Genomic DNA, 26,502 nt, shown 5'->3' with positions numbered 1-26,502 from the left:
TGCATCAGCATTTATTTTGAAGAATAAACTGTGGTCATCCTGAACATTTTGGTTGGCTTTCTCCACTTCTTTGGTTTGATTTCTCCAATACTAAACCCAGAGAATGTACAAATCTACCCCCAGATTCTATATATGGGGTGGTCCCAGATTTTATGCAGGTTGAAACAGAATCATGCCTAAGTGCACCTAACAGGTGCTAGTATTTAAGCATGCTTAGAGCAGGCCTAATTGCAGCCACGTATAGTTAGGTGTAGCTTAGTGCTAAGCATGATTCTATAAAGGACACATACTCTTTATAGAATCGTGCTAAGTGCATTTCATTTTTGGTGCTGATTTTTAGGTACAACTTATAGAATTTACTCCATAGTGAATAAAGCTGGAGATAAAGGAGACCCCTGTAGAACACTTCATGGGTTATGCCTATTGTCAGAAAACCCATGTGATGTTCCATTGGGGTCTCCTTTATCTCCAACTTTACTCAATATATTTGTACATTCTCTGGGTTTAATATTGGAGAACCAGAGGTTTTACAGTCATAGTTATGCTGATGATATAACAGTATTGATCCCAATCTAACCCATTCTGTCTCAGATTAATATGACTGTGTAAATAAAAGTCTTGTTTATTGGTTCTTGGATTATGAACTATAAACTGAAACTAAATGCTATTAGAGAGTTTGGGCTTGTGTATGCACTCTAAAGACCCAATCAGGCTTATTTTCGGAGAGAATCGGGGATGACCTCCCCTTACTCCCCCAGTGGTCAGTGCTTTTTTTGTAGGAAAAAAGGTGCCGGTACTCATACCGTGCCAACCTTAAGGGCCGGGTCACTATCTATGGATCCGCCCCCATAGTAGCCACACCCCCACATTAGCCCCATCCATTTTACTAGCCATGGAGCATATAAAAATGTAGCATTGAAAATAGTACACAAGTCCCTAGGCCCAAAACAAGAACCCTGAAGACTGATTATAAACTAATAAAAATGTAGACAAAAAAAATCAGCTGAAACCCCCCAAAACCAGACTCTGGTATGCAGGATAACACCAGAAAAACAAAAAAATGTTCCCCTTGCAATAAAAATAGCAGACATAAATTTAAATTTTCCATTCACTATATTACAAATTAACAACTACAAATAAAACAAACAAACAAAATAAAAAGCACAGCTACCACTTTATCTTAAAATAAAAATAAAATTCTTTTTTCTACCTTTGTTGTCTGGCCATTTACTTCTTTTCATTTATGTTGGTCCCAGTTTGTGGTTTCTACTTTCCACATATTTTCTTAACTCTATTGCCAGGATTTCCTGTGTGTCATTTTTCTCTCCTCCTTTTCCTTTCAGCTTTCTTCGATTTTATTTTCTGCCTTTATCCATGTTTAGTTCTTTCTTACAATCCAATCTTCAAGCATTTCTCCCCTTGCCCCCTCTCTCCCCATCCAGTATTTCTCCCCTTTGTTCCTTCTTTCCTCATCCAGCATTTCTCCCCTTGCCCTCTCTCCCCATCCATCATTTCTCTACTTGTCCCTTGCCTTCTCTCCCCATCCATCATTTCTCCTCTTGTCCTCTCTCTCTCCCCATCCAGCATTTCTCCCCATGTCCCCTCTCTCCTCATCCAGCATGTCTCCCCTTTGTCCCCTCTTTCCCAATCCAGCATTTCTCCCCTTGCCCTCTCTCTCCATCCAGGACTTCTCTACTTGCCCCTTATCTCTCCATCCAGTATTTCTCTACTTGTCCCCTCTTTCCTCATCCAGCATTTCTCCCCTTGCCCTCTCTCTCCATCCAGCATCTCTCTCCTTGTCCCTTCTTCCTCCATCCAATATTTCTCTACTTGTTCCTTCTCTCCGCATCCAGTATTTCTCCCCTTGTCTCTTCTCTCCCCATCCATTATTTCTCCCCTTGTCCTTTCTCCTCCCCATCCAGTATTTCTCCCCCTGCCTCCCCTCACCCCATCCAGCAACTCCAGCAGCAGGAAAATCAAGAAGAGAAAGGTGTAAAGCCACACTGCTCAGATGCGCGCTGTCGGATCTGCCGATCCCCTGCCCTACTGATGTCATCTTACTGTTCCAGGGCAGGGGATCGGCAGAGATAACAGCGCGTGTCCTAGCACTGCAGCCCTGTGCTTGCAATGCTATGCCTGCGGTGCTGCTGGTGCTGCTTCTTCTAGGACTCGGAAAAACAGATGTGGCCACGGGAGATGGGGAGATGAGCAGGGTTGGAGAATAAAAAGGTGCCGGTACACCGTACCGTTGCGTACCGGCACAAAAAAAAAAGCACTGGTGGTCACTAACCCACTCTCACCCTCAAAAAACAACTTAAAAATATTTTGTGCCAGCCTCTATGCCAGCCTCAAATGTCATACTCAGGTCCATCACAGCAGTATGCAGGTTCCTGGAGCAGTTTAAGTGGGGGCAGGCCCATCTCCCCCACCTGTTATGTTTGTGGTGGTAAATGTGAGCCCTCCAAAACCCACCACAAACCCACTGTACCCATATCTAGGTGCCCCCTTCACCCGTAAGGGCTATGGTAGTGGTGTACAGTTGTGGGTAGTGGGTTTTGGGGGGCTCAGCACACAAGGTAAGGGAGCTATGTACCTGGGAGCTTTTTATGAAGTCCACAGCAGTGCCCCCTAGGGTGCCAGGTTGGTGTCCTGGCATGTCAGGGGGACCAGTACACTACGAATGCTGGATCCTCCCATGACCAAAGGACTTGCATTTGGTCGTTTCTGAGGTGGGTGTCCTTAGTTTCCATTATCGCCGAAAATCAGAAACGACCAAGTCTAAGGACGACCATCTCTAGGGATGACCTAAATGTCAAGATTTGGGCATCCCCGACCGTATTATCGAAACGAAAGATGGCCGCTCATCTTGTTTCGATAATACGGGTTTCCCTGTCCCTTTGCCGGGACGTCCTACGAGGATATCCTCAGGAAAACTTGGGCGTCCCTTTCGATTATGCCCCTCAATATCTTCTGAATATCTGTTTTTATGACAGTTGCTAAATTTTTTTCTACTAATTGTCCATTTGAAGCCAAATAACTGTGGGTAAATCAAACGCTGAGTCACTGCGATGGGAATTTGGCTCACAAAATAACATCTCTACACATGAATATATTTAGCAACCTCCTGCATCAATGTACAATAAATGCATTCAAGATGAGAAATTATTTCTGTTGAACTCATTTTATTATTTTGGTGACTGAGTGAGAATATATGTACATGGTGTGAAAATTATTATGTTTTAATTATACAGCTGTACTAAGTACTGCAGGATAATCACCAATGTCATATACTTTCAACTGTTAATCATTTGTTCTGGATGCATAATATATATCTGTATTAGGGCCATATGTAGCAAGGGATGTTTTTATGTCCCAGAGGAAAATGTTTACTGCATCTGGTCTAGGATAATAAGATCCATGCTCCCACAACATTTTTAAATTAAAAAAAAACAATGGCAAACTCTTGCAGATTCTCTACACCATTAGTTTTTTTTTTTTTTGCTTCAACTCCAAACCTTTTCTGCTCCCATAAGGAATATTTGAGCATTTGAACATTCAAAATATCAGTGATCAGATACCATTGCCGTTCCCCCACTCATCTTTTTACCCTTTTACAGACATCTACAGTAACTAGTTTCCATCCCTTACATGCTGCAGGAAGGGAATTCGTCAGCCTCTTTTTGGTCTCCTGCACTCACCCTTTCCGGTTCTGTTTTGATCTTAGTGCATCCAGGCAATAATAGATGATTTTTGTCACTTCTCTTTGTGGGCAGCACTGACATGACAACAGTACAGTCAACAGGCTGCTACCTCTAAAATGTTTGCTTTCTCATTTTTAATGACTTGAATATGTGTTTTAAACAAATAATCTGGGGGATTATATATATGTTGACTAAAGATGCTTGCGGAAATCAGCATGGATAGCATATTTGTGTGCACAGCTTAATTGATTAATGAGCCAATCAGTGCCAATAATAGGATCCTAACAGCCAATTGGCCTTAATTATGATTTTGTGTGAATTGTATTCTATAACGCTCCACACATAAATCCTATAGGGCCAGATTCTATATAAGGCACCTAAAAAATCTGCACAGTATACATTTCCGCCTAAGCGTATTCTATAAGGCACAGTATATAGAATAAGTTTAGTTGATATTCCAGTGCCTAAAACTATGTACCTCCATTTACACCGATGAAAATGTGGTGCAAGTCCCTGTGTGTAGATTTATGTGCACTGGGCCATATTCTATAGCTACACGTATACATTTTGGAATGCCCACAAAATGCCCATTTTCCCGCCTATATCTATGTCCCTTTTGAACTGACCACATTAGAATTTAGGTGCAGTTCATTGCAGAATAATCTTAGCAAATTATGTGTATAAATTCTAAGTATTACCAATTAGTGCTTATTATTGCTTGTTAAGTGCTGTTAAAAATGCAGATTAGATTGTTAAACCAATTAAGTTATGTGTGCTGTTATAGAACACATTTGGATTTTGACGCAGATCTCTAGGCGCTCAATACAGAATCCGGGGAATAGTGTGTATATTCAAGAGGGCGTGGCCAGGGGCATTTTGGGGGAATTCCAGGGGCATTCCCAGAATTTGCACTCATTCCCCCTGATTCCCCACCCATAACCATGCCCCTTTTGCCTGTGCTTGTTAGAAGTTAGGCGCACTGCATTACAGAATACACTTAGCGAGTTGTGCATGCAAATTCGAATTATTGCAAATTAGTGTTCATTATTGCTTCTTAAGTGCTGTAATCAACTCTAATTAGCTTGTTAAGCCAATAAGTTACATGCATTATTATAGCATACACCTGGATTTCAGCCTGGACCTCTAGTCACGCTACATAGAATCTGAGGGTAGGCACCTTATCTGCACCTAACTTGAGGCATCTGCATTTACACCTAATAAAACCAGGTGTAAATGCCAGTGACTAAATTAGACGTGGATCAGGCGTATTCTATAAAAAATCCATGTAAACCATAGGAATTCCCCCTAAATTCCTCCGAAACATGACCCCTTGAAAATACACGCTATCCCCCAAATTCTATATAGTGTGCTTAGATTTAGGCGCCAGAATCGGTGCACATTGTATAACACCACACATAATTTAATCAGCTTAACAAGCTAATGAGCACTGATATCAGCACTTAACAAGCAATAATGAGCACTAATTGGCACTGATTAGAATTTAGGTAACAATGTGCACTGAACCTCTAATGTGCGGAGGCATAAAGCACATGGATATGGGTGGGGAAATGGGTGTTTCATGGGCGTTCAAAATTTAGGCACCTAGTTATAGAATATGGCCCAGTGTGCCTAAATCGTTGCACTGAGATTTACACCAGGTTTTCGTTGGCATAAATGGATATCGGTACTGAAATATCTAGGAGGGCGATTATAGAATAAACTTAGGGGGGATGCACTAAAGTCATCGTTAGAGCCGTTCTGTACCGAATTCCATAGCGAATCGGTAGGGAATGGCTATGCATCAAGGAAAGGAAATGCAAATGAGCTGCTCGTTGCAGCTCACTTGCATTCTCTAATCCTTCGTAAAACCGTCGGATAATCGGCTGGTAGAGCATGCGCAGAGCAGCCAAGCATTATGCTGGCTGCTCTGCGCATGCCAAGGACATAAAAAACAAACAAACAAACCACGTCCTTTATGGACATCCTTGCCCCCCCCCCGCCCGAGGTCGCCGCCGCCACTCCACACTCCCCCCTCCCCCCTCCCCCTGCATTGAAATCAGAACTTTACCCCTTCCTTCTTTGAAATGACAGGTTCCCCGCCCCCCCTGTGGCCCCGCCTCTGCCGCCCCCCCTGAGGTCGTCACCGCCGCCGCTCCCCCCTCCACCTAACCCCCTCCTTCTGCCACCAGGCCCTCACAGCGCCTCTCACCTCCGTGTGAAGACGCTGCACCGGTAACAACAGCTTATCGCATCTCCGGATTTCCCTCCTTTCCTCCCTGGCCCACCCCTCGCCTTCCTGCATGCTGCCCATAACTTAAAAGTCATCTTACCGGGGTCCCGGCAGCAGTAGTGAAAGGCAACCATGAGCAGGCTCGGCGAGTCGGCGCTAAGTTCAGCCTCGTTGCTCTCAGCTTTGCCTCTGGTCCTGCCCTCAATTCCTGTTTCTGCAAGGACGGGACCAGAGGCAGAGCTGAGAGCAACGAGAAGGGAAGGCAGGCTGAAGCGCTGGCTTGCCGAGCCTGCTCGTGCTCGCCTTTCACTACTGCTGTCGCCGGGACCCTGGTAAGATGACTTTTAAGTTATGGGCGGCATGCAGAAAGGCGAGAGACAGGCGAAGGACTGTTGTGGGAGTGGGAGAAGAAGTCCGGCAGTGGGCTGGCTCCTGGGGAACTTCCGGTTCCAGCGGGGAAATATTGGGGGTGCTCGAGCACCCACAGAGTCAGCGCCAATGGGTGTAGCCATGGAGGACCTTGAGGTCCTTGGCCCTCCAACTTTGGACTTGGGTACCCTCCAGAACTTCAGCACCCCTTTACCTTTGCTATGGGGATGCTAAAGCTCTACCAGCCAAATAAATACAGTGCCACCATTTCCATCCTTCTCGTACTGCTTCCTTCCTGCAGAAGTTGGCGGCCTGCCTTCAGCTGCCAATGCTAGGACTTCTTGTGCATTCATCCCCACCAGCAAAGATATGGTTAGCACATGCAGGGGGAGGGGGGAGGAAGGAGAAAGGAATGCTTTGCCTCCCAGTCTACACCTGGGTACCCCCACAATTGGAGGGCTGGCTATGCCCTTGGTTTTAGAAGCTGTAAATAAAAAGTCTAAATTGTTCTTTCAATGTAAGGGTTACCATCAGATTCCTTCTCAATGAGCTGGAAGTGATTAACTGAGTGAACTGTGAACACATGCAATTAGTTGGCCATTGTGCTGACAGGAAGCTCATTCATCTGGGGGAACTTTCTTATTTTGTATGATATTATTCTCTTCTTTGATCTGTGCCACATTTTTAAAATTATCTTATGGCATCTGATTATGAGAGAACTATAATGGTGTTAAACACTTCTTGTGCTATCAGTGTTGACATGTTCTTTTATATTGAGGCATAAAGGCATACAAAATGGCAGTTTCCTTAATTCTCTGTCCTGCTCTTCACTGTGATTAAAATGTTTCCAGTTTTCTCTGTCAGAATTATCTCCTTTAAAGCTTCTAAACATTCAAGTGCATAAGGTATGTCAGGTCAGCTAGTCAGTTCAGTGAAAGTATCTCCTTTACCTTGCAATATATCTTATCTTTATCCAGAATAATATGATTTTAGTGATCAGTACAGATCATTTTCTAATATCCTTACATTTTTTGTTGTATTCTAGGGTGATTACGGGCTTCCTGGTTTTCCAGGACTTCATGGCCAGCCAGGAACAAAGGTTGGAGATACATTTGAAATGAATACTGTAAAATATAACTAATACAAAAACTATCAAGCCAGTAAAGGACCCCTTTACTACACTGCATTAGGTGCGAATGCAGGCCTAACACAGCAAAAATGGCCCAATGCAGGTTGTACTAAAATATCCTCTGTTACTTTTGGCATTTACATGTACTAAGGGATCCTTTTACAAAGGCACCCTAGCGTTTTTAGAGTAGGCTTTAAATATACGTGTGCTAAATGCTAGAGATGCCCATATATTCTTATGACGTCTCTAGCATTTAGCGCATGCTAATCATTAGTGCGCACTAAAAATGCCTCTGTAAAAGGACCCCTAAGCATGAGGTATTGATTATTTTGTAATTTTTTAAAAGGTACATGTCAGAGGAGGAGAATGGGCAGAGAGTAACCAGTTAGCACCCCAGGGTTAAAGCAGGAGCCCTAACTGCCTCCTAAACAGGAAGCGGTAAGTTCTTCTGCTTTAATTTTTATAAATGGCTATGTGCTAATGCTAACATCAATTCAGGTCATAAATAAAATAAATACAAAAAAAAAGGAATTTCATGGCCACAGAAGAAATGGGATTAGTGAGTGGGAATGACTCACATAAGGGCACGCTAAGTCCATTTCTTAGTGCAACAGTCACTTTTCCTGACCCATACCTTGTAATACTTAGACTATTTTTTTTCTTACATTTGTACCCTGTGCTTTCCCACTCATGACAAGCTCAATGTGGCAGGCAATGGAGGGTTAAGTGACTTGCCCAGAGTCACAAGGAGCTGCCTGTGCCAGGAATTGAACTCAGTTCTTCAGTTCCCCAGAACCAAAGTCCACCACCCTAACCACTAGGCCACTGAAAGACTACACTATATTTTTCCTTTAATATATATTTTAAATAGTTTTGTATTCCATTCACTATAACATAGCTTTTATTATGCAGATAATGTCTTATTTTTCAGTAAAATAGCTTATGGAATTTGATTTTCTTGGCAACAAAATAATCCTTCAATAATATTCTATCCCTTAGGGTGAAAAAGGGTCCAAGGGAGATTTAGGAAAGCCAGGATTTTATGGCAAAAAGGTAAGTTTATATAAGCAACAACACACGCAAGTTCTGACTTGTTAGCCCATTGCATAGAAATTGCATTTATTTATTTAAAAATCACATAAGTTCTAGGCAGAAAACATAAGAAATAATAATCATAAACATAACTTTCAACATACAAAGAATGCAAACAATTTTACATTACCATCTATGTCAGAATTATAATGGATTTGGGGCTGTTAAATAACTACAGTATTGTGACAATCATGATATGGGTCTGTAGTTATTTGGAACTCCTGAATCGGGATCCTTTTTCTTAAGAATTATCTACACTAATGCACACATGCATAACACACAAAGACACTACTACTACTACTACTATTTAGCATTTCTATAGCGCAACAAGGCATACGCAGCGCTGCACAAACATAGAAGAAAGACAGTCCCTGCTCAAAGAGCTTACAAAAGACACAAGTACATAAACACATACAGACACAAGTATCTATAAAGATTGTCCAAATTTTGGCACCCAAAATTAAGGATAGATCGCAGATCCATGTGCAAAATAATTAGTTAATGGGCTCCAGTGATTTAATTAATGGAGTTAACAAGCACTTCATTGGCATTTGGATCTGCCTGCACACTTTTCTGTAACAATGGGCACCTAAATTGGGTCATGTGCAACTCAAAAAAGGGGCATGTCCTTGGGAAGGGCATTGGCAGGTCAATAGATGCCCACAATATTCCTATAGGCGCCTACACAGTTAGTGTGCCCTAATTTTGTGCACGCACTAATAATGCACACACACCTTAGTAAGCAGAGCCCTAAGGTGTCATATTTGGAATCCGAGGCTTAACTGATTAAGTTGCTGTAGTCAAAAATGAGTCCAGATATTGAATGCCGGAAATAACCCAGCATTGAAAATTCAGGTTTAACACCGATGGTGGACAGCAAAAGCGCTGTCAACAAACAGTTGAATATTAGGGGGACTGATTTTCAATTTGAGCAATTACCTGGTAAATCAAAATGACAATATAAAATTAAAATATTATGAATCTTGAAATGATCTTCCTTTTGTGTTATTGTTATTAATTCTTGTAGGGGACAAAGGGGGACAAAGGAAGTGTAGGCTTTCCTGGACAGCCTGGACGTTCTGTAAGTATAAATTACAGGAGACTTTGGGACATTTTTATCAAATGTTTCACTTGTTTTGCTCAGGTACAAACATTGTGCCTGAATTATCATGACTTAAAAGCGATCGATATGGCCGTGTTTCGACACCAAAGCCTGCATCAGGGGTCAAATAAATTGATGTCATTGACGAGTTTTGCAGCTGCGGCATTCTACAGTCGAGAGGTTTTTTTTTTTTTTTTTCTCAATTTAAGGAAGCCATATAGCTATATATATCTCTCTTGGTTAAGCCACCAGCCACAACACAAGAGATTTATTTGACCTCTGATGTAGCGTTTTGTGCCGAAACACGGTCGTGTCAAGTCGTTTTTAAGCTATTCACATTAAAGACTTCCTGAGGGGAGATATGATAGAAGTGTATAAAATAATGAGTGGAATGGATCGGGTGGATGTGAAGCGACTGTTCACGCTATCCAAAAATACTAGGACTAGAGGGCATGAGTTGAAGCTACAGTGTGGTAAATTTAAAACGAATCGGAGAAAATTTTTCTTCACCCAACGTGTAATTAGACTCTGGAATTCGTTGCCGGAGAACGTGGTACGGGCGGTTAGCTTGACGGAGTTTAAAAAGGGGTTAGATAGATTCCTAAAGGACAAGTCCATAGACCGCTATTAAATGGACTTGGAAAAATTCCGCATTTTTAGGTATAACTTGTCTGGAATGTTGTTACGTTTGGGGAGCGTGCCAGGTGCCCTTGACCTGGATTGGCCACTGTCGGTGACAGGATGCTGGGCTAGATGGACCTTTGGTCTTTCCCAGTATGGCACTACTTATGTACTTATGTACTTATGATATCCTCGTCGAGCTGTCCTCACATTTTTGTCCATTGCTTTTGTTGCATGTGAGAATTCTTCTCCTCCCTTTTTGTTTGCCTGATTTATCATACCATTTTTCACTAATAAGCCCTTTTACTAAGCTGCATTAGGTGCTAATGTGTGCCTAACACAGCTAAAAATGGAGTAGTGCAGGATGCGCTCAGCCTTCCTGTGGTAACATTGAAATCTATGTGCACTAAAAAAAATGTTTGAATTTTTCTTCAGGGGTCTATGAGGGGCAGAGAGTGGGCATTCCTGCAGTAACCAGCCAGTACATTTACATTAATGCCCATTAATTGGTTAGCTTATGGATTCTGCATGAGCCCTTACCACCTACAAAATGTGTGGTGGTAAATGCTCACACAGTAAATGGCCATGTGCTAATAGCAATATTAGTACATAGCCATTAATGTAGAAAATAAAAAATCAGAGTTTTTAAGGCCACATTAAAAAGGCCTTAGCATGCGGGAAAGACCCGTGCAAAGTTTCCAAGTTTATTTAATATTTGCTACCCCACCCTATGGGAAAAAAGGAAGCGATAAAAAGACAAAAATGAAATATAAACAAAGGAACATGTCATAATAAGGGTAGTAAGGGTAGAACTACAATCTTAATAGTAAAGGGGGTGGGGTAAACAATAGGATAGCTCTGCAACGAACAAGCCAACTCTGTCCTGTCACTTAAAAGTAGTATTATTGATAGACATCTGTAAGTTTTAAGTTCAGTTTTAAAATTCGATAGTTTAGATTGAAGTCTCAACGAACAAGGGAGAGCATTCCAAAGATGGGGGTCCTTGTATGGAAAAGATAGAATCTCTGATGTGTAAAGGCGCACTAGAGCTGTGTTTTACCACAGCTTAGTAAACGAAGCCTTAAATATCCAGTTAGTTTGAATAGGGCAAATACTGTCATTAATTGAGCATAACCCTCTATAAATCATTCCTTTACTGTTTCATTTTAATGTCTGAATTAAAATATTCACAGTGTTTTCTGATTATTATAATAGGGGGAACCTGGAATTGATGGAAAAGATGGCTTTCCTGGAATCCGTGGTTTAAAGGTATGCCCACCTTTTATTCTATGCATACATGTTAGGAACTGGGTGCCCTTTTACTAAGCTGTGGTAAGCACTAATGTGTGCTTACTGAAAGTTGAGAATGCCTACCGTGGGATGCGCTGAGGCATCCCACAGTAGTTTTGGCATGTACATGCACTTCCCAAACACTAAAAAATAATTTTTATTATTATTATTTTTTTTTAGTTCAATAAATCTTTATTAGTATTTTCACATAGGCAAAGAAACAACATAATGTAAACAGAAATAACAAACAGAACCAACATATGTGGGTGTATAGAGCATAAAAAAATTATACAAAGTGTAAATGCATGAAATCCACAGAGGGGACATGGAAAGAGAACAACAGCATATATATATATATATATATATATATATATATATATATATATATATGGAGAACCCTGATACCAATCTATAAGATCGAGGCTAAAAAAAAAACAACAACAAGAGAAGAGTGATATTACTCCAAAAGGTTCCCATATCGGGGTAAACTGGACGATAGAATTAGCACGCTCAGCTAGATGATATTCAAATTTCATAATAACAGAAACAGTCTGCTACAACTGATTACTGTAGCAGATGTCTTCTCTTTCAAGTGTCAAAGAACAACCTTAATAGCTATGGCAATAAGTATATCATAGAGTTTATTGTGGTCATCATCCGACACTGATCCAGGTAACTCAGAAAAATGGAATATGATTAATCAGAAAGAAATTGATATTTTGTATGAAATGACCTGTGTAACAATTGTCCAAACCAGTGGCGTAGCCAGACCTCAGCGGGAGGGGGGGGGCAGAGCCCGAGGTGGGAGGGCACTGTTTAGCCACCTACCCCCGCCGCTGAACCCCCCGCCACTTTGGACCCCCCTCCACCACAACCGCAACCCCCCCGCCGCCACCGTCACCCACCTACCCCCTGCCCTGCCGCCGCCGCATCAGGTACCTTGTTTGCTGGCGGGGGTCCCCAATCCCAGCTAGCCAAAGAGTCTTCTTCAGCGCCGGTCTACTCCGGCGCCTTTGTGGTGTGATCATCTGTTTCTGATGCCTTATGTCCTGCACCGTGCATGTAGCCTCGTGCAGGACGTAAAGCATCAGAGACAGATGATCACACCACGAAGGCACCAGAGTTGACCGGTGCTGAAGCAGACTCTTCGGCTGGCGAGGATTGGGGACCCCCGCCAGCAAACAAGGTACCTGATGCGGTGGCAGGGCGGGGGGCGGGCGGCAGCGGGGGGGGGGGTCAAATGTAGAGGGGGCCAGGGCGTAATCTGTGGGGGCCCATGCCCTTGTGGCCCCACGTACCTACACCGCTTGTCCAAACATCTGTCTAATAATGAGCAAGGTTTGTACAGTCAAAAACTAAGTGCCCCTTTTACCAAGCTGCGGCAAAGGGGGGCCTGCGCTGGCATCAGCACATTTTTTCACACCTTGAGGCCCCCTTTTACTGCAGTGGTTAAAAAGGAAGTCTTTCTTTCCTGCAGGAAATGGCCATGCGGCAAGTAAAGCACTTGCTGTGTGGCCATTTTTTTGGGGGGGGAAGAGCCCTTACCGCCACCAATTGAGGTGGCGGTAAGGGTTCCCACGCTAACCCAGCGGTAACCAGGCAGCGCATGGCACTGCCCGATTACCACCGGGTACATATTTTTCTAGTGCCGGATATGACGATGCACTAGGGGTGGGAAGTACTGCTGGGCTGCTGAGGTAGCCTGGCAGTATTTTCTGGTTAGCGAGCGGTAAGCCTACATTGGGCTTACCGTCGCTTAGTAAAAGGAGCCCTAAGTGTTGTAAAGTGCTAGGTTGTTGATGGCAAGACCAAAAAAGGTGAGAATTGGTTTTATTAGATTTCCAACTTTTATAGGTGTCCATCCAGCTTATTTTTGAAAGAGAAAGATGCCCATATTTCAACCCAAATCGGGAGATGGGCGCCTTTCTCTCATGGGCACCCAAATCGGTATAATCGAAAGCCGATTTTGGGCACCTCCAACTGCAGTCTGTCACGGGAACGGACAAAGTTGACGGGGGCATGTTGGAGGCGTGGTGAAGGCGGGGCTGGGGCGTGTTTATCAGCTGAGGAGAGATGGGCACGCTCGGCCGATAGTGGAAAAAAGAAGGGCGCCAAAAGCAAGAATTTGGGTCACTTTTTTTGAACCCTTTTTTTTCATGAACAAGTCCCCCAAAAGTGCCCCAACTGCCCAGATGACCATCAGAGGGAATCGGGGATGACCTCCCCTGACTCCCCCAGTGGTCACTAAACCCCTCCCACCAAAAAAAAAAAAGAACTTTAAAAACTTTTTTTCCAGCCTGTATGCCAGCCTCAAATGTCATTCCCAGCTCCATCACAGCAGTATGCAGGTCCCTGGAGCAGTTGTTAGTGGGTGCAGTGCACTTCAGGCAGGTGGACCCAGGCCCATCCCCCCCTACCTGTTACACTTGTGCTGCTAAATGAGAGCGCTCCAAACCGCCCCAAAAACCCACTGTACCCACATCTCGGTGCCCCCCTTCAGCCATAAGTGCTATGGTAATGGTGTAGAGTTGTGGGGAGTGGGTTTTGGGGGGGATTTGGGGGCTCAGCACCCAAGGTAAGGGAGCTATGGACTTGGGAGGTATTAAAAAAAATTTTTAAATTGGTACAAGTGCCCCCTAGGGTGCCAGGTTGGTGTCCTGGCATGTGAGGGGGACCAGTGCACTATGAATCCTGGCCCCTCCCACAACCAAATGCCTTGGATTTGTTCGTTTTTGAGCTGGGTGCCTTCGGTTTCCATTATCGCTGAAAACCGATACCACCCAGCTCAAATGCGCCCAAATGCGATGCATTTGCCCGGCACAAACCATATTATCGAAACAAAAGATGGACGCCCATCTTTTTCAAAAATACGGTCTGGCCCGCCCCTTCGCGGACCCGTCCTCGGAGATAAACGCCCATGGAGATGGGTGTTCACATTCGATTATGCCCCTCCATATGGCCTTGTGCATCAATAAATACAGGGATTGGAGACAAGAGATTTATTAATACATCTCCAGAAGGTCTTCCATTGTTCTTACAAACTAGCCCCACATTCTAATTCCCAAATGGAATGTATAGTCACAACGATGTTGGTGAGCAAGAAAAGACCTTTAAAACTTGGATAGAGTGTAGTACTGCACACCCAGCTGAAGTAGGACTTGAAAGATCTCAGGCTGTATGTCCGATTGGCTCAAGAAATACTGCAGTGACCTTGCACCAATACAGTGACAAAGCTGCATGTAGTAGAAACATTGATCCTAAGTTAGCCCAAAGCAACATTGTAACTCTGGGAAGGAAACAAGCATATCATTCTCGATAATATCTTTCAAATACCTTACTCCTAGGCTTGCCCAGTTTTTCCAAAGGAAAGGGTTCTGGCCAATTTGTGTCATTGCCCAAGATTGGTATGGTTAATGTTGACATCATAAGTCTTTGGAGTGAAACATCAAGCTGATGAAGTGCCGCTACTGTCACTTTCAATATTGGCCACTGTTGAATAAAAGGCAGACAGGTGGTACCCAACAAAAATTCCAAAGAATAAAGCTCCACTATGGCTTGCTCAATGAGGATCCAAGGAGGGCATATGGAAAAAACGGGCTGAGTTCACCAGGAAGCTCCTGAGGTGCAATAATCGTGTGAATAGTTTCCAATCTGCCCCACCATGAAAACCAGAGTGGAGAGTACAGACCAAGTAGAACAAATGTCCCTCACCTTAGCCAGCATAGCCATGACATTAGCTTGCATAGAAGCCACACAGGAAGATTGGAACTTAACTCCCAAATATTTAATTTCCTCAGCACACCACTTAAGCCCAAATGGAGTTACCATATCTGATGTACAGTGAACATTCAAAGGCATGACCTCAGTTGTGTCCCAGTTCACTGAATACCCTGAAATCATTCCAAAAGCCTCAAGGAGATTGAGTATTAACATTATATTACATTTACAATAAATTCATATTCCACCATATACCTTTTGGCTCAATTCGAATCACACATTAAAGAAGACTGTACATTTCCAGGAATAACAAAATGTAACCTAACAAAAACATGAGCTACATATTCTATTTAACATCATTTAGCACAAAATTTTCTAAATAGCCTTATCCAAACAAACTGCTTGATATGAAAAAAAAAATATCAATTAGTCTAGTTCTCACATTTTTTAGAGAAGGAAAGGTGAAAAGTTCTGAAATCCTGGTGACTTTTCTTAACAAAAACAAGATGATTCAGTAGGTAAAGTGGGGATAAGCCATATATAATTTTATACACACAACAAGACAATTTAAACATAATCCTGGCTTGCACAGGGAGCCAATGAAGCTGACCTCATATTGCCATTAGGCACACCACAGAAATGACGTTAACATACCGGGGGCTGTTGCTTTCGGTGGTGTACCTAACGGCAATATGAGGCCACTTAAGCTCGCCTGATGAAGTAATAAGGAAACATGGCCAGTGTTGGGACCAAAGACAGTTTGGATAGTCGTTTGTTGGAGTGTGTGGAAAATATTATCCAAATGATGCCTGACATCAATGAATATTGAATATATAAATTGAGGAGAATTTTCAGCTGTTGGACGTTTTCTGCTGGATGCAGACAGTTTGGAATACAAGAACTGACGAGGTGGAAAAACTCTCTCAGGATAACAAACTTTTTCAATTTATACGCACACGTGGTTTGGTGTATATAAGTATTGCAGCTGGGATTTGAATTCTCTTAAGGAACAAGGAAAAAAGTTGGACATCATTTGAGCAGATTTTAAAGAGTTGTTTTGGTTGGAATAAATATGTAAATGTATACTGAATAATGCATATGTGATTAAATAGGTTGATAAAATATTTTTAAAGTATATTAGTCATGAAATATGTAGATTTGAAGTTATAGGACTAATTATTGTAACTTTACCCCATTAAGTTGTACATAGAAATGTATAGGCTCGCTAGCGTTTAACACACCTTAAATTTACAGGTGCATTAAAACCACTAAAGCACCTTAGTAAAAATGCCCTTAAGTTGGATTTCTGCAATGTTTTCTATTTAGGGGTGGCTAAAGTCATAGTGTCATGCCTTACAGAGAATTCAAAATTCAGCAGTAAGAATGATTATGGGTCAGAATAGGTTTGAACATGTGACCCCATTACTTAAGCAACTTTTTTAGTTGCCAGTAGCATATCAAATACGATATAAAGTGCTGACCTTGATTTATCAAATCTTATATTAAGTGGTGCCATGTTATCTAGCACAAGTAGTGCATTTATACCACCCTTTACGGCGATGGAGATCTGAGAATGTTAAGCAACTCTCAGTAACAGGACTGAGTTCCTTACACTATGTGGAAACTAAAAGAAGAGCTTTTTTCAATTGCAATTTAAGAAATGTTTGAAGACCCATATGTTTATTCAAGCTTTCTCTGGTAATTAATGGTTGTCATACGGCAGATTCTTAGTAGTATCCTGGAAAAAATTGTTTTTTACGGGCCCTGTTTACTAAGCCGTGCTAGAGGCACGTTAGCATTTTTAGCGTGTTCTAAGCATTAGCGCGCGCTAAGTGTGAAGATGCCCATAATATTCCTTTGGGCGTCTACATGATTAGCGCATGCTAATTTTTAGCATATGCTAAAAACACTATCGCACCCTAGTAAACAGGGACGTTACTTTTTTAGTTATTGTCTTGTTTTAATGTTATATTTTTGTTGAATTGTTTTAATGTCTGTATTTATTTTGTAAACCACTTAGTTTTTTTTGTAGGTGGGGTATACATTTTATAGTATATAAAAGAGTTAATATTTCTTGCATTAATTCTTTTACCATGTGTTGCAGCCTGATAGTAAATTATAATTCCAGAGGGGTAGTTAACATCCTAATCTAATCTAATCAGATTTTTTATAGTGCTGAATTCCCACAAAGGCTCTAGAGCAGTTTACAATGGTGCTAAAGATATACATACTGAGCACAAACTATGTGGAAAATAGTGATTTTCAAAATAAAAAAGTAGACATTTTTATGGTTCAAAAATTCTTATCGTCAGGATGATATTTGTGGACGTTGTCAACAAAACATGGCTGTCATACCGAAAATGCCATGTATTCTAGTTTGCCAGAGTCCTGTATGAAACAATCTAAACCTAGGCGTGTGTGTGTGTGTGTGTGTGTGCATATGTGTCTGTAAGGAAAATCAGGAAGAGGAATACCAAGTTCATGTGTACAATAGATTTTATTGATCATGACAGCTTGGACAATTGAATACAACCTGGGTACATAGATTGTAAGCTCTTTTGAGCAGGGAGTGTCTTTTCTTCATGTTAAATTGTGAAGCGCTGCGTACGACTGGTAGCGCTATAGAAATGATTTATAGTAGTACATGGAGGGGCATAATCGAACGCGAATGCCCATCTCCATGGGCGCCTATCTCCGAGGATGGATACGTGAAGGGGCGGGACAGACTGTATTTTCGAAAAAGATGGGCGTCCATCTTTTGTTTCGATAATACGGTTTGTGCCGGGCAAATGTAAATTGATGTACATAGTTATAGGCGCTGGAATATCAACTAAGTGTATTCTATATACCTAAATATAGGTGCTGCTTAGAGAATATGCTTAGGTGGAAATTTTGTTCCGTGTGGAATTTTTAGGTGCCATATATGGAATCTGGCCCAATTTGCCTAACCTGTAAATACAAGGGGGCATATAGGTGGGTGGTGTATGGGCAGGGCATAAGCAGGGTTCCCACTTGCAGCTTACAAATTACTATAGGTTACATACTAAAGTGCTGCATTTTGGCATGCACATTTAATCCTGCTATTGACATGGTATAAGTGGATGCCCCTAATTGTAAATGCATAGATCACAATTTGCATTAGTATTCTATAATGGAATCTTGTTGTCTGTATACCATTATATAATTTGTTCTTAGAATGCTACATCACGTCACCTAAATTTGGCACCCAGTTATAAAATTGACCTCTATATCACTATGTGCTTTCATTTTATAGGGTGATGATGGAAAACCTGGTCCTTCAGGTCATGAAGGACTTCAAGGACTACCTGTAAGTACTTGGTGTATCTATTTATAGCAAGACTGGATTATTTTATTACCAATAGCACTGAAGGATATTTTGTTGGTATTAGTCATATCCACTTTATGTTTCCCATATTTATATCATATTGTTAAAAATGAATTCATATAGTAGTATATCTAGATCAGTTCTTATTCTTTCATCAATTTGTTATATACCCATGTATCCATCAGACTGTGCTCATGAACTTATAAGTCATGGCTTTCACCATGTCCATCTCAATAACAGACTATGGACTTTTCCTCCAGAAACTTGTCCAAACCTTTTTTAAACCCAGATATGCTAGCCACCGCTACCACATCCTCCAGCAACAAGTTCCAGGGCTTAACTATTCTTTGAGTGAAAAAAAATGTTTCCTCCTATTTGTTTTAAAAGTATTTTCATGTAGGTTCATTGTATGTGTCCTGGTTTTTATAGTGTTTGAAAGAGTGAAAAATCAATTCACTTTTACCCATTCTACACCACTCAAAATTTTATAGACCTCAATCATATCCCTCCTCAGCTATCTCTTTTCCAAGCTGAAGAGCCCTAGCCTCTTTAGCCTTTCCTCATATGAAAGGAGTTCCATCCCCTTTATCATTTTGACCGCTCTTCTTTGAACCTTTTCTTATTCTGCTATATCTTTTTTGAGATATGGTGACCAGAATTGAACACAATATTCGAGGTGCGGTCGCACCATGGAGTGATACAGAGGCATTATAACATCCTTGGTCTTATTTTGCATCCCTTTCCTAATAATTCCTAGCATCTTGTTTGCTTTTTTGGCTGCTGCCACACACTGGGCAGAAGATTTCAGCTTCTATGTGCTAGGAACACATGTAAATCCCAGAAAATTGGTTCAGCACATCAAAAACAGTATCCTTCTACTTCCCTACCAGGATGGCTTTTGGTCACATCATAGTACCGAAACCCTTCTGCTCTCCCTTCACAACCTTATTCGTACCTGTGAAGAAACAGTTTTCATGTAAAATGTATTGGATATTTTCCTGCATTATGGGGTCATTTTACTAAGCTGTGGTAAAAAGTGGCCTGCAGTAGTGTAGGCGCATGTATTGGGCATGCGCCGGGCCAGTTTTTACCGCATCTACAAAAATGTTTTTTTAATGGGATGGGAAAAGGGCCTGTGGTAAAAATGAAACCAGTGCGTGCCCAAAACCAGCCTGAGCCCTTAATGCCACCCATTGATCTAGTGGTAAAGGCTCAAGTGCTACATGCGTGGTCACTGGTTGGCGTGCATCAACGCCGATTACCGCTGGAACTGGCGCGCATTGGAGGAAATGGAAATATACATAAAAAGGTGTCTATAAAGTGCCTCAAGTTAGGTGCTAATTGTGTGTAGGATAGGTACTCTTGATTGACAAATAGGCACAATGTTCACTAAGCTATGTGAGAGTCCTTCACCTATATCCCTGTCAGTGGTGGTCCTGTTTCTATATCACATTTTCAATAGTGAGGCACAGACAAGTTCTTCTGGACTCCAGAGGATCTGCCTCTACCTCACAATTGAAGACACAATATTGAACAAGCACCCTCTGCTGGCAGCAATGAGGCTGCAGGACTCCCGGACAGCTTAAAGTGAGCATTGAATGGGCACATATGGTCTAGGGCTATTCTATAAAATTGGTGCACTAGTTGCATTGCGCTTAACAACAAATGGGCTGTACTGCTGGGTAGAGCTTGGGCATGCCATACATGATCCACCTTGCAATGCATGCACCTTATAATATAGTATCAAATACAAGCTACACAATGGTATGCCAGCTTATGCTTTCCACTGACCTCGCAGATGCTGGCACTCCAAAGGAGTGATATATGTTTAAGGTACAGTGTTTTGTAAGTTTTGTATGTGTGAGTCCTACCAAGGCTTTGCCTATATGCATTCCTACACAGTTAAAGGCTAGATATTGAATTATATAACGTACATGCATTTTTAGGCATGAACATTTACACCAGCCCTATGGCTAGTATAAGTAGACTGCCTAAAATATACACACATATTTTTCATTATGCCAACATGGGAGCAATGTCTGTAAGAGTGCATGCTCTTTTTGAAAGGCCACACATTATTCTCAAAGAGTGTGCACTTTTCAGGAAGAGTGCACACTTTTCCTGTTAGCACACACATGCACACACACACAGTATTGGGAAAGAGTGTGCACTCTTCCTGAACAGTGCACACTCTTTCTGAATAATGTGTGTTCTTTTGAAAGAATGAATGCGGTATCAGAAGAATGCACAATCCTGTGGTTTTTTCAGCTTGTTTTTATTTGCCAGTGACATGAAATGATATAGCATATGTCATTTAATTGCACTCTATAAGGTGAAATCTCTCTAGCGGCAGCACTGAATAATTCAATAGAAAAGCTCATTGACATTTCCTATGTTGTTTGAAATGAAGGAAGATCCCTAGTGTATATGTACTAGCAGTGAATTCCATCATGGCAGCAATTCAAAATGTTTCCCTTCTAGCCTTTTCTAGCCAAGTCACAGCTCTCCCTGGGGTTTTTTTTAGCAGTCCCTTATTAGGAAACTATTGCTTACTGGGTACATAAGTATTGCCACACTGGAACAGACCAAAGGTCCATCAAACCCAGCATTCTATTTCCAACAGTGGCCAATCCAGGTCACAAATACTGTACTTGGCAAGATCCTGAAAAAGTTCAATACATTTTATGCTGCTTATCCTGGAAATAAACAGTGTATTTTCCCCAAGTCAATTTATGGTCTATGGACTTTTCCTTTAGGAAGCCGTCCAGACCTTTTTTAAACCCTGCTAAGCTAACCACCTTTATCACATTCTCTGGCAACAAATTTCAGACTTTAATTACATGTTGAGTGAAGAAAACATTTCTCTGATTCATATTAAATGTACTACTTTGTAGCTTCATCGCATGCCCCCTAGTCCTAGTATTTTTTGAAAGAGAAAACAAACGATTCACGTCTACCCCTTTCCACTCCACTCATTATTTTATAGACCTCTATCATATCTCTCGTCAGCTGTCTTTTCTCCAAGCTGAAGAGCCCTAGCCGCTTCAGCCTTTCCTAATAGGGAAGTTGTCCCATTCCCTTTATCATTTTTGTCGCCCTTTTCTGTACCTTTTCTAATTCCACTATCAGGCTTATTTTCGAAAGAGAAGGGCACCCATCTTTTGACACAAATCAGGAGATGGGCGTCCTTCTCCCAGGGTCGCCCAAATCGGCATAATCAAAAGCCAATTTTGGGCGTCCTCAACTGCTTTCCATCGCGGGGATGACCAAAGTTCATGGGGGCATGTCGAAAGCATAGCGTACCTAACACATGGGCGCCCTCGACTGATAATGGAAAAAAGAAGGGCATCCCTGACGAGCACTTGGGCAACTTTACTTGGTCCATTTTTTTCTTACAACCAAGCCTCAAAAAGGTGCCCGAACTGACCAGATGACCTCCCCTTACTCCCCCAGTGGTCATTAACCCCCTCCCACCCTAAAAAAACCCTTAAAATATTTTTTGCCAGCCTCAAATGTCATGTCCCTGGAGCAGTTTTAGTGGGTGCAGTGCACTTCAGGCAGGCGGACCCAGCCCCCCCCCCCCCCGTTACACTTGTGGTGGTAAATGTGAGCCCTTCAAAACCCACCAGAAACCCACTGTACCCACATCTAGGTGCCCCCCTTCACCCCTTAGGGCTATGGTAGTGTAGTACAGTTGTGGGTAGTGGGTTTTTTTTTGGAGGGGTTTGGGGGGCTCAGCACCCAAGGTAAGGAAGCTATGCACCTGGGAGCAATTTGTGAAGTCCACTGCAGTGCCCCCTAGGGTGCCCGGTTGGTGTCTTGGCATGTCAGGGGGACCAGTGCACTATGAATGCTGGCTCCTCCCATGACCAAATGGCTTGGATTTGGTCATTTCTGAGATGGGCGTCCTCGGTTTCCATTATCGCCGAAAATCGGGGATGACCATCTCTAAGGACAACCATCTCTAAGGTCAACCTAGCTTTTGCGATTTGGGCGTGTCCGACCATATTATTGAAACAAAAGATGGACGCCCATCTTGTTTCGATAATACGGGTTTCCTCGCCCCTTTGCTGGGACGTCCTGCGAGGACGTACTCAGGAAAACTTGGGCTCCCCTTTCGATTATGCCCCTCCACATCTTTTTTGAGATACGGTGACCAGAATTGAACACAATATTTGAGGTGCAGTTGCACCATGGACTGATACAAAGGCATTATTATGGCTTCACTTTTGTTTTCCATTCCTTTCCTAATAATATCTAACATTCTATTCGCTTTCTTAGCTGCCGCCGTACACTGAGCAGAGGGTTTCAATGAATCATCAACAATGCCAAGATCCCTTTCTTAGTCTGTGACTCGTAACGTGGAACCTTGCATTACGTAGCTATAGTTCGGGTTCCTCGTTCCAAGATGAATCATTTTGCACTTGTTCACATTAAACATCATCTGCCATTTAGATGCCCAGTCTCCCAGTCTTGTGAAGTCCTCTTGTAATTTTTTACAATCCTCTTGCGATTTAACAAGTTTGAATAACTTTGTGTCATCAGCAAATTGAATTGCCTCACTAGTTACTCCGATCTCTAGATCATTTATAAATATATTAAAAAGCAAATATTTCCTCAATTATTACTTTAAAAGGAGTGAAGCCTGTGAAAACTGGGATTACTTTAATCAGTGGGATTTGAATTAGAGACTTAAGTATATGTATTGTTAAATAACTTCTGGTTTTTAAAAGAGAAAGAATGTAGTCAGGTGTATTATTTCTAACTAATATTGGACAATAAGTATGTTTACAATGAAATGATTTGACTATACACCGTATTGGCCTTGAAGAAGCCAATCAGATGATCAATGTGGAATAATGAATTAGACGAGTAATATCTGGGGATAATCAGGTTAATACCACGTTTTTTTCTGTTTACTGTTTAATTGATCTCCTTTGCTTGTTTCACTCTCCCTATTTAGTGGTCTAAGGAAGAGAATAGAATTACCTGACTGAAATAATTCCTATATATTACTATCTCTGTATTTCCGGCAAGTTGTTTTATCACTTGCAAAAATTTAAATGGTTACAAATAAAAAAATGTAAATATATATATATATATATATATATATATATATATATATATATATATATATATATATATATATATATATATTATTTGTAACCATTTAAATTTTTGCAAGTGATAAAACAACTTGCCGGAAATACAGAGATAGTAATATATAGGAATTATTTCAGTATTCTCAATAGAGAAGGGTAGATAGTGGGGTTCCCCAGGGATCTGTGCTGGGACCGCTGCTTTTATATATATATATATATATATATATATATATATATATATATATATATATATATATATATATATATATATATATATATATATATATAAAAGCAGCGGTCCCAGCACAGATCCCTGGGGAACCCCACTATCTACCCTTCTCTATTGAGAATACTGACCATTTAACTCTACACTCTGTTTTCTATCCTTTAACCAGTTTTTAATCCACAATAGGACACTACCTCCTATCCCATGACTCTCCAATTTCTTCTGGAGTCTTTCATGAGGTACTTTGTCAAACACCTTTTGAAAATCCAGATACACAATATTAACTGGCTTGCCTTTATCCACATGTTTGTTCACCCCTTCAAAGAAATGAAATAGATTGGTGAGGCAAGATTTCCCTTCACTATATCCGTATTGGCTTTGTCTCATTAATCCATGCTTTTGAATATGCTCTGAAATTTTGTTCTTTATAATAGTCTCTACCATTTTGCCCGGCACCGATATCAGGCTCACCGGTCTATAATTTCCTGGATCCCCTCTGGAACCTTTTTTAAATATCGGTGTTACATGGGCTACCCTCCAACCTTCCGGTACCACACTCGATTTTAAAGTACATAAGTGTTGCCATACTGAGACAGACCGAAGGTCCATCAAGCCCAGTATCCTGTTTCCAACAGTGGCCAATGCAGGCACAAATACCTGGCAAGATCCCAAAACAGTACAATACATGTTATGCTGCTTATCCCAGAAATAAGCAGTGGATTTTTTCCAAGTCTGTTTTAATAATGGCCTATGGACTTTTCTTTTAGGAAATTACCCAAACTTTTTTTAAACCCCACTAAGCTAACTGCTTTTACCACATTCTCTGGCAACGAATTCTAGAGTTTGATTACATGTTGAGTGAATAAATATTTTCGCCGATTCGATTTAAATGTACTACTTTGTAGCTTCATTGCGTGCCCCCTAGATCTAGTATTTTTGGAAAGAGTAAACAAGCGATTCACATCTACCCGTTCCACTCCACTCAGTATTTTATATACCTCTATCATATCTCCCCTCAGCCATCTTTTTTCCAAGCTGATGAGCCCGAGCCATTTCGGCTTTTTTTTTGTTACATTTGTACCCCGCGCTTTCCCACTTATGGCAGGCTCAATGCGGCTTACATAGGGCAATGGAGGGTTAAGTGACTTGCCCAGAGTCACAAGGAGCTGCCTGTGCCTGAAGTGGGAATCAAACTCAGTTCCTCAGTTCCCCAGGACCAAAGTCCACCACCCTAACCACTAGGCTACTCCTCCACTTTTCCTGATAGGGGAGTCGTCCCATCCCCTTTATCATTTTTGTTGCCCTTCTCTGTACCTTTTCTAATTCCACTATATCTTTTTTGAGATGCAGTGACCAGAACTGCACACAGTATTCAAGATGCGATCGAACCATGGAGCGATACAAAGGCATTATAACATTCTCAGTTTTGTTTTCCATTCCTAACATTCCATTTGCTTTCTTAGCCACTGCTGCACATTTAGCAGAGGGTTTAAACATTTCATCAACGATGACTCCTAGATCATTTTCCTAGGTGCTGACTCCTAATGTGGAACCTTGCATCACGTAACTATGCTTTGGGTTCCTCTTTCCCACATGCATCACTTTGCACATTAAAAGTTATCTGTTATTTGGATGCCCAGTCTCCCAGTCTCATATATATGATATTAGTTTATTAGACAAAGTCCCAGTCCATTTACAGCCTTGAAGACAAATATAATCACCTTAAATTTAACAGGAACTACATATAAGAGCCCAGTGTTCAGGGGTACAATTTGCTCACAGTCTTTGTACCACGTTTACATTGATTATGTTCTAAGGAAAATGTGCCTGCAAAAGTATACATTTACTGTTTCTGTGGGTAGATGTGTTGAGTAAAACTATACTACCCATGATGTAGTGATTCCATCTTTAACCCTAGCACTGAAACGCCTCTGCTAAATACTGATAATTATACATATGTTATGGAAAAGCAGCACATGTTGGGTTTTTTTTTTTTGCATGTAGAATATGAAGTTTTAAAATACTTTACCCATGGGCACAGGCATTACATAGTTAAATGACATTATTAGGTAAATGTATTAGATTGGTTAGAGCTGTATTTTTGGCAGACACAATGCTAGAAAGAACATGTTTCTTAAGCTTAAACATTTAACAATATTATGACTGATAACAGAATTTTTAAGATTTAAATTTTACCTCCCTTCAAACATTTTTAGTTTATAGTAACTGTGGTGTATTTCTCTTTTCAGGGGATACCTGGTAGCCCTGGTAATGAAGGTCCAGTGGGTCCAAAGGTTGGTATAAACTGTTCTACAATTATTTTAAATGCTTGGCACAAATAGGGTTTTTTCACAAGCATTATATCTACATTGTTGGAGGACGGATCTTAGAAATGTTCATTAAGGGGGCAATTTTCAATCAATGTGTGCATTTGCACACTAAGAAGGAGTTATTAAAATGTGTACTTAAATTTTCAGAGTGAAACTTCGTTTGCTTCTCTTTAACAGTTAGTTGGTCTAAGACATACATACACATAGGGCCCGATTCTATACATGGTGCCTAAAATTAACATGCGAT

The 26,502-nt window shown here is 41.3% G+C and overlaps 1 protein-coding gene across 2 annotated transcripts in view; it reads left to right on the top strand.

Moving 5' to 3' along the window:
* The window catches only part of COL21A1 (collagen type XXI alpha 1 chain), a 353,696-nt gene that overhangs the window by 182,684 nt on the left and 144,510 nt on the right, over positions 1-26,502 (top strand). For both annotated transcript variants that reach the window (XM_030198983.1, XM_030198984.1), the window contains exons 13-18: positions 7,346-7,399; positions 8,429-8,482; positions 9,549-9,602; positions 11,460-11,513; positions 18,526-18,579; positions 26,175-26,219. In XM_030198983.1, the coding sequence (XP_030054843.1) occupies positions 7,346-7,399; positions 8,429-8,482; positions 9,549-9,602; positions 11,460-11,513; positions 18,526-18,579; positions 26,175-26,219 (315 nt within the window). The remainder of the gene's footprint in view (positions 1-7,345; positions 7,400-8,428; positions 8,483-9,548; positions 9,603-11,459; positions 11,514-18,525; positions 18,580-26,174; positions 26,220-26,502) is intronic.

The sequence above is a fragment of the Microcaecilia unicolor genome, chromosome 3 (assembly GCF_901765095.1).
Source record: "Microcaecilia unicolor chromosome 3, aMicUni1.1, whole genome shotgun sequence".
In the NCBI taxonomy this organism is placed as follows: Eukaryota; Metazoa; Chordata; class Amphibia; order Gymnophiona; family Siphonopidae; genus Microcaecilia; species Microcaecilia unicolor.
Note: the sequence above shows the minus strand (reverse complement) of the source record. Positions and strands in the feature narration are given on the sequence as shown.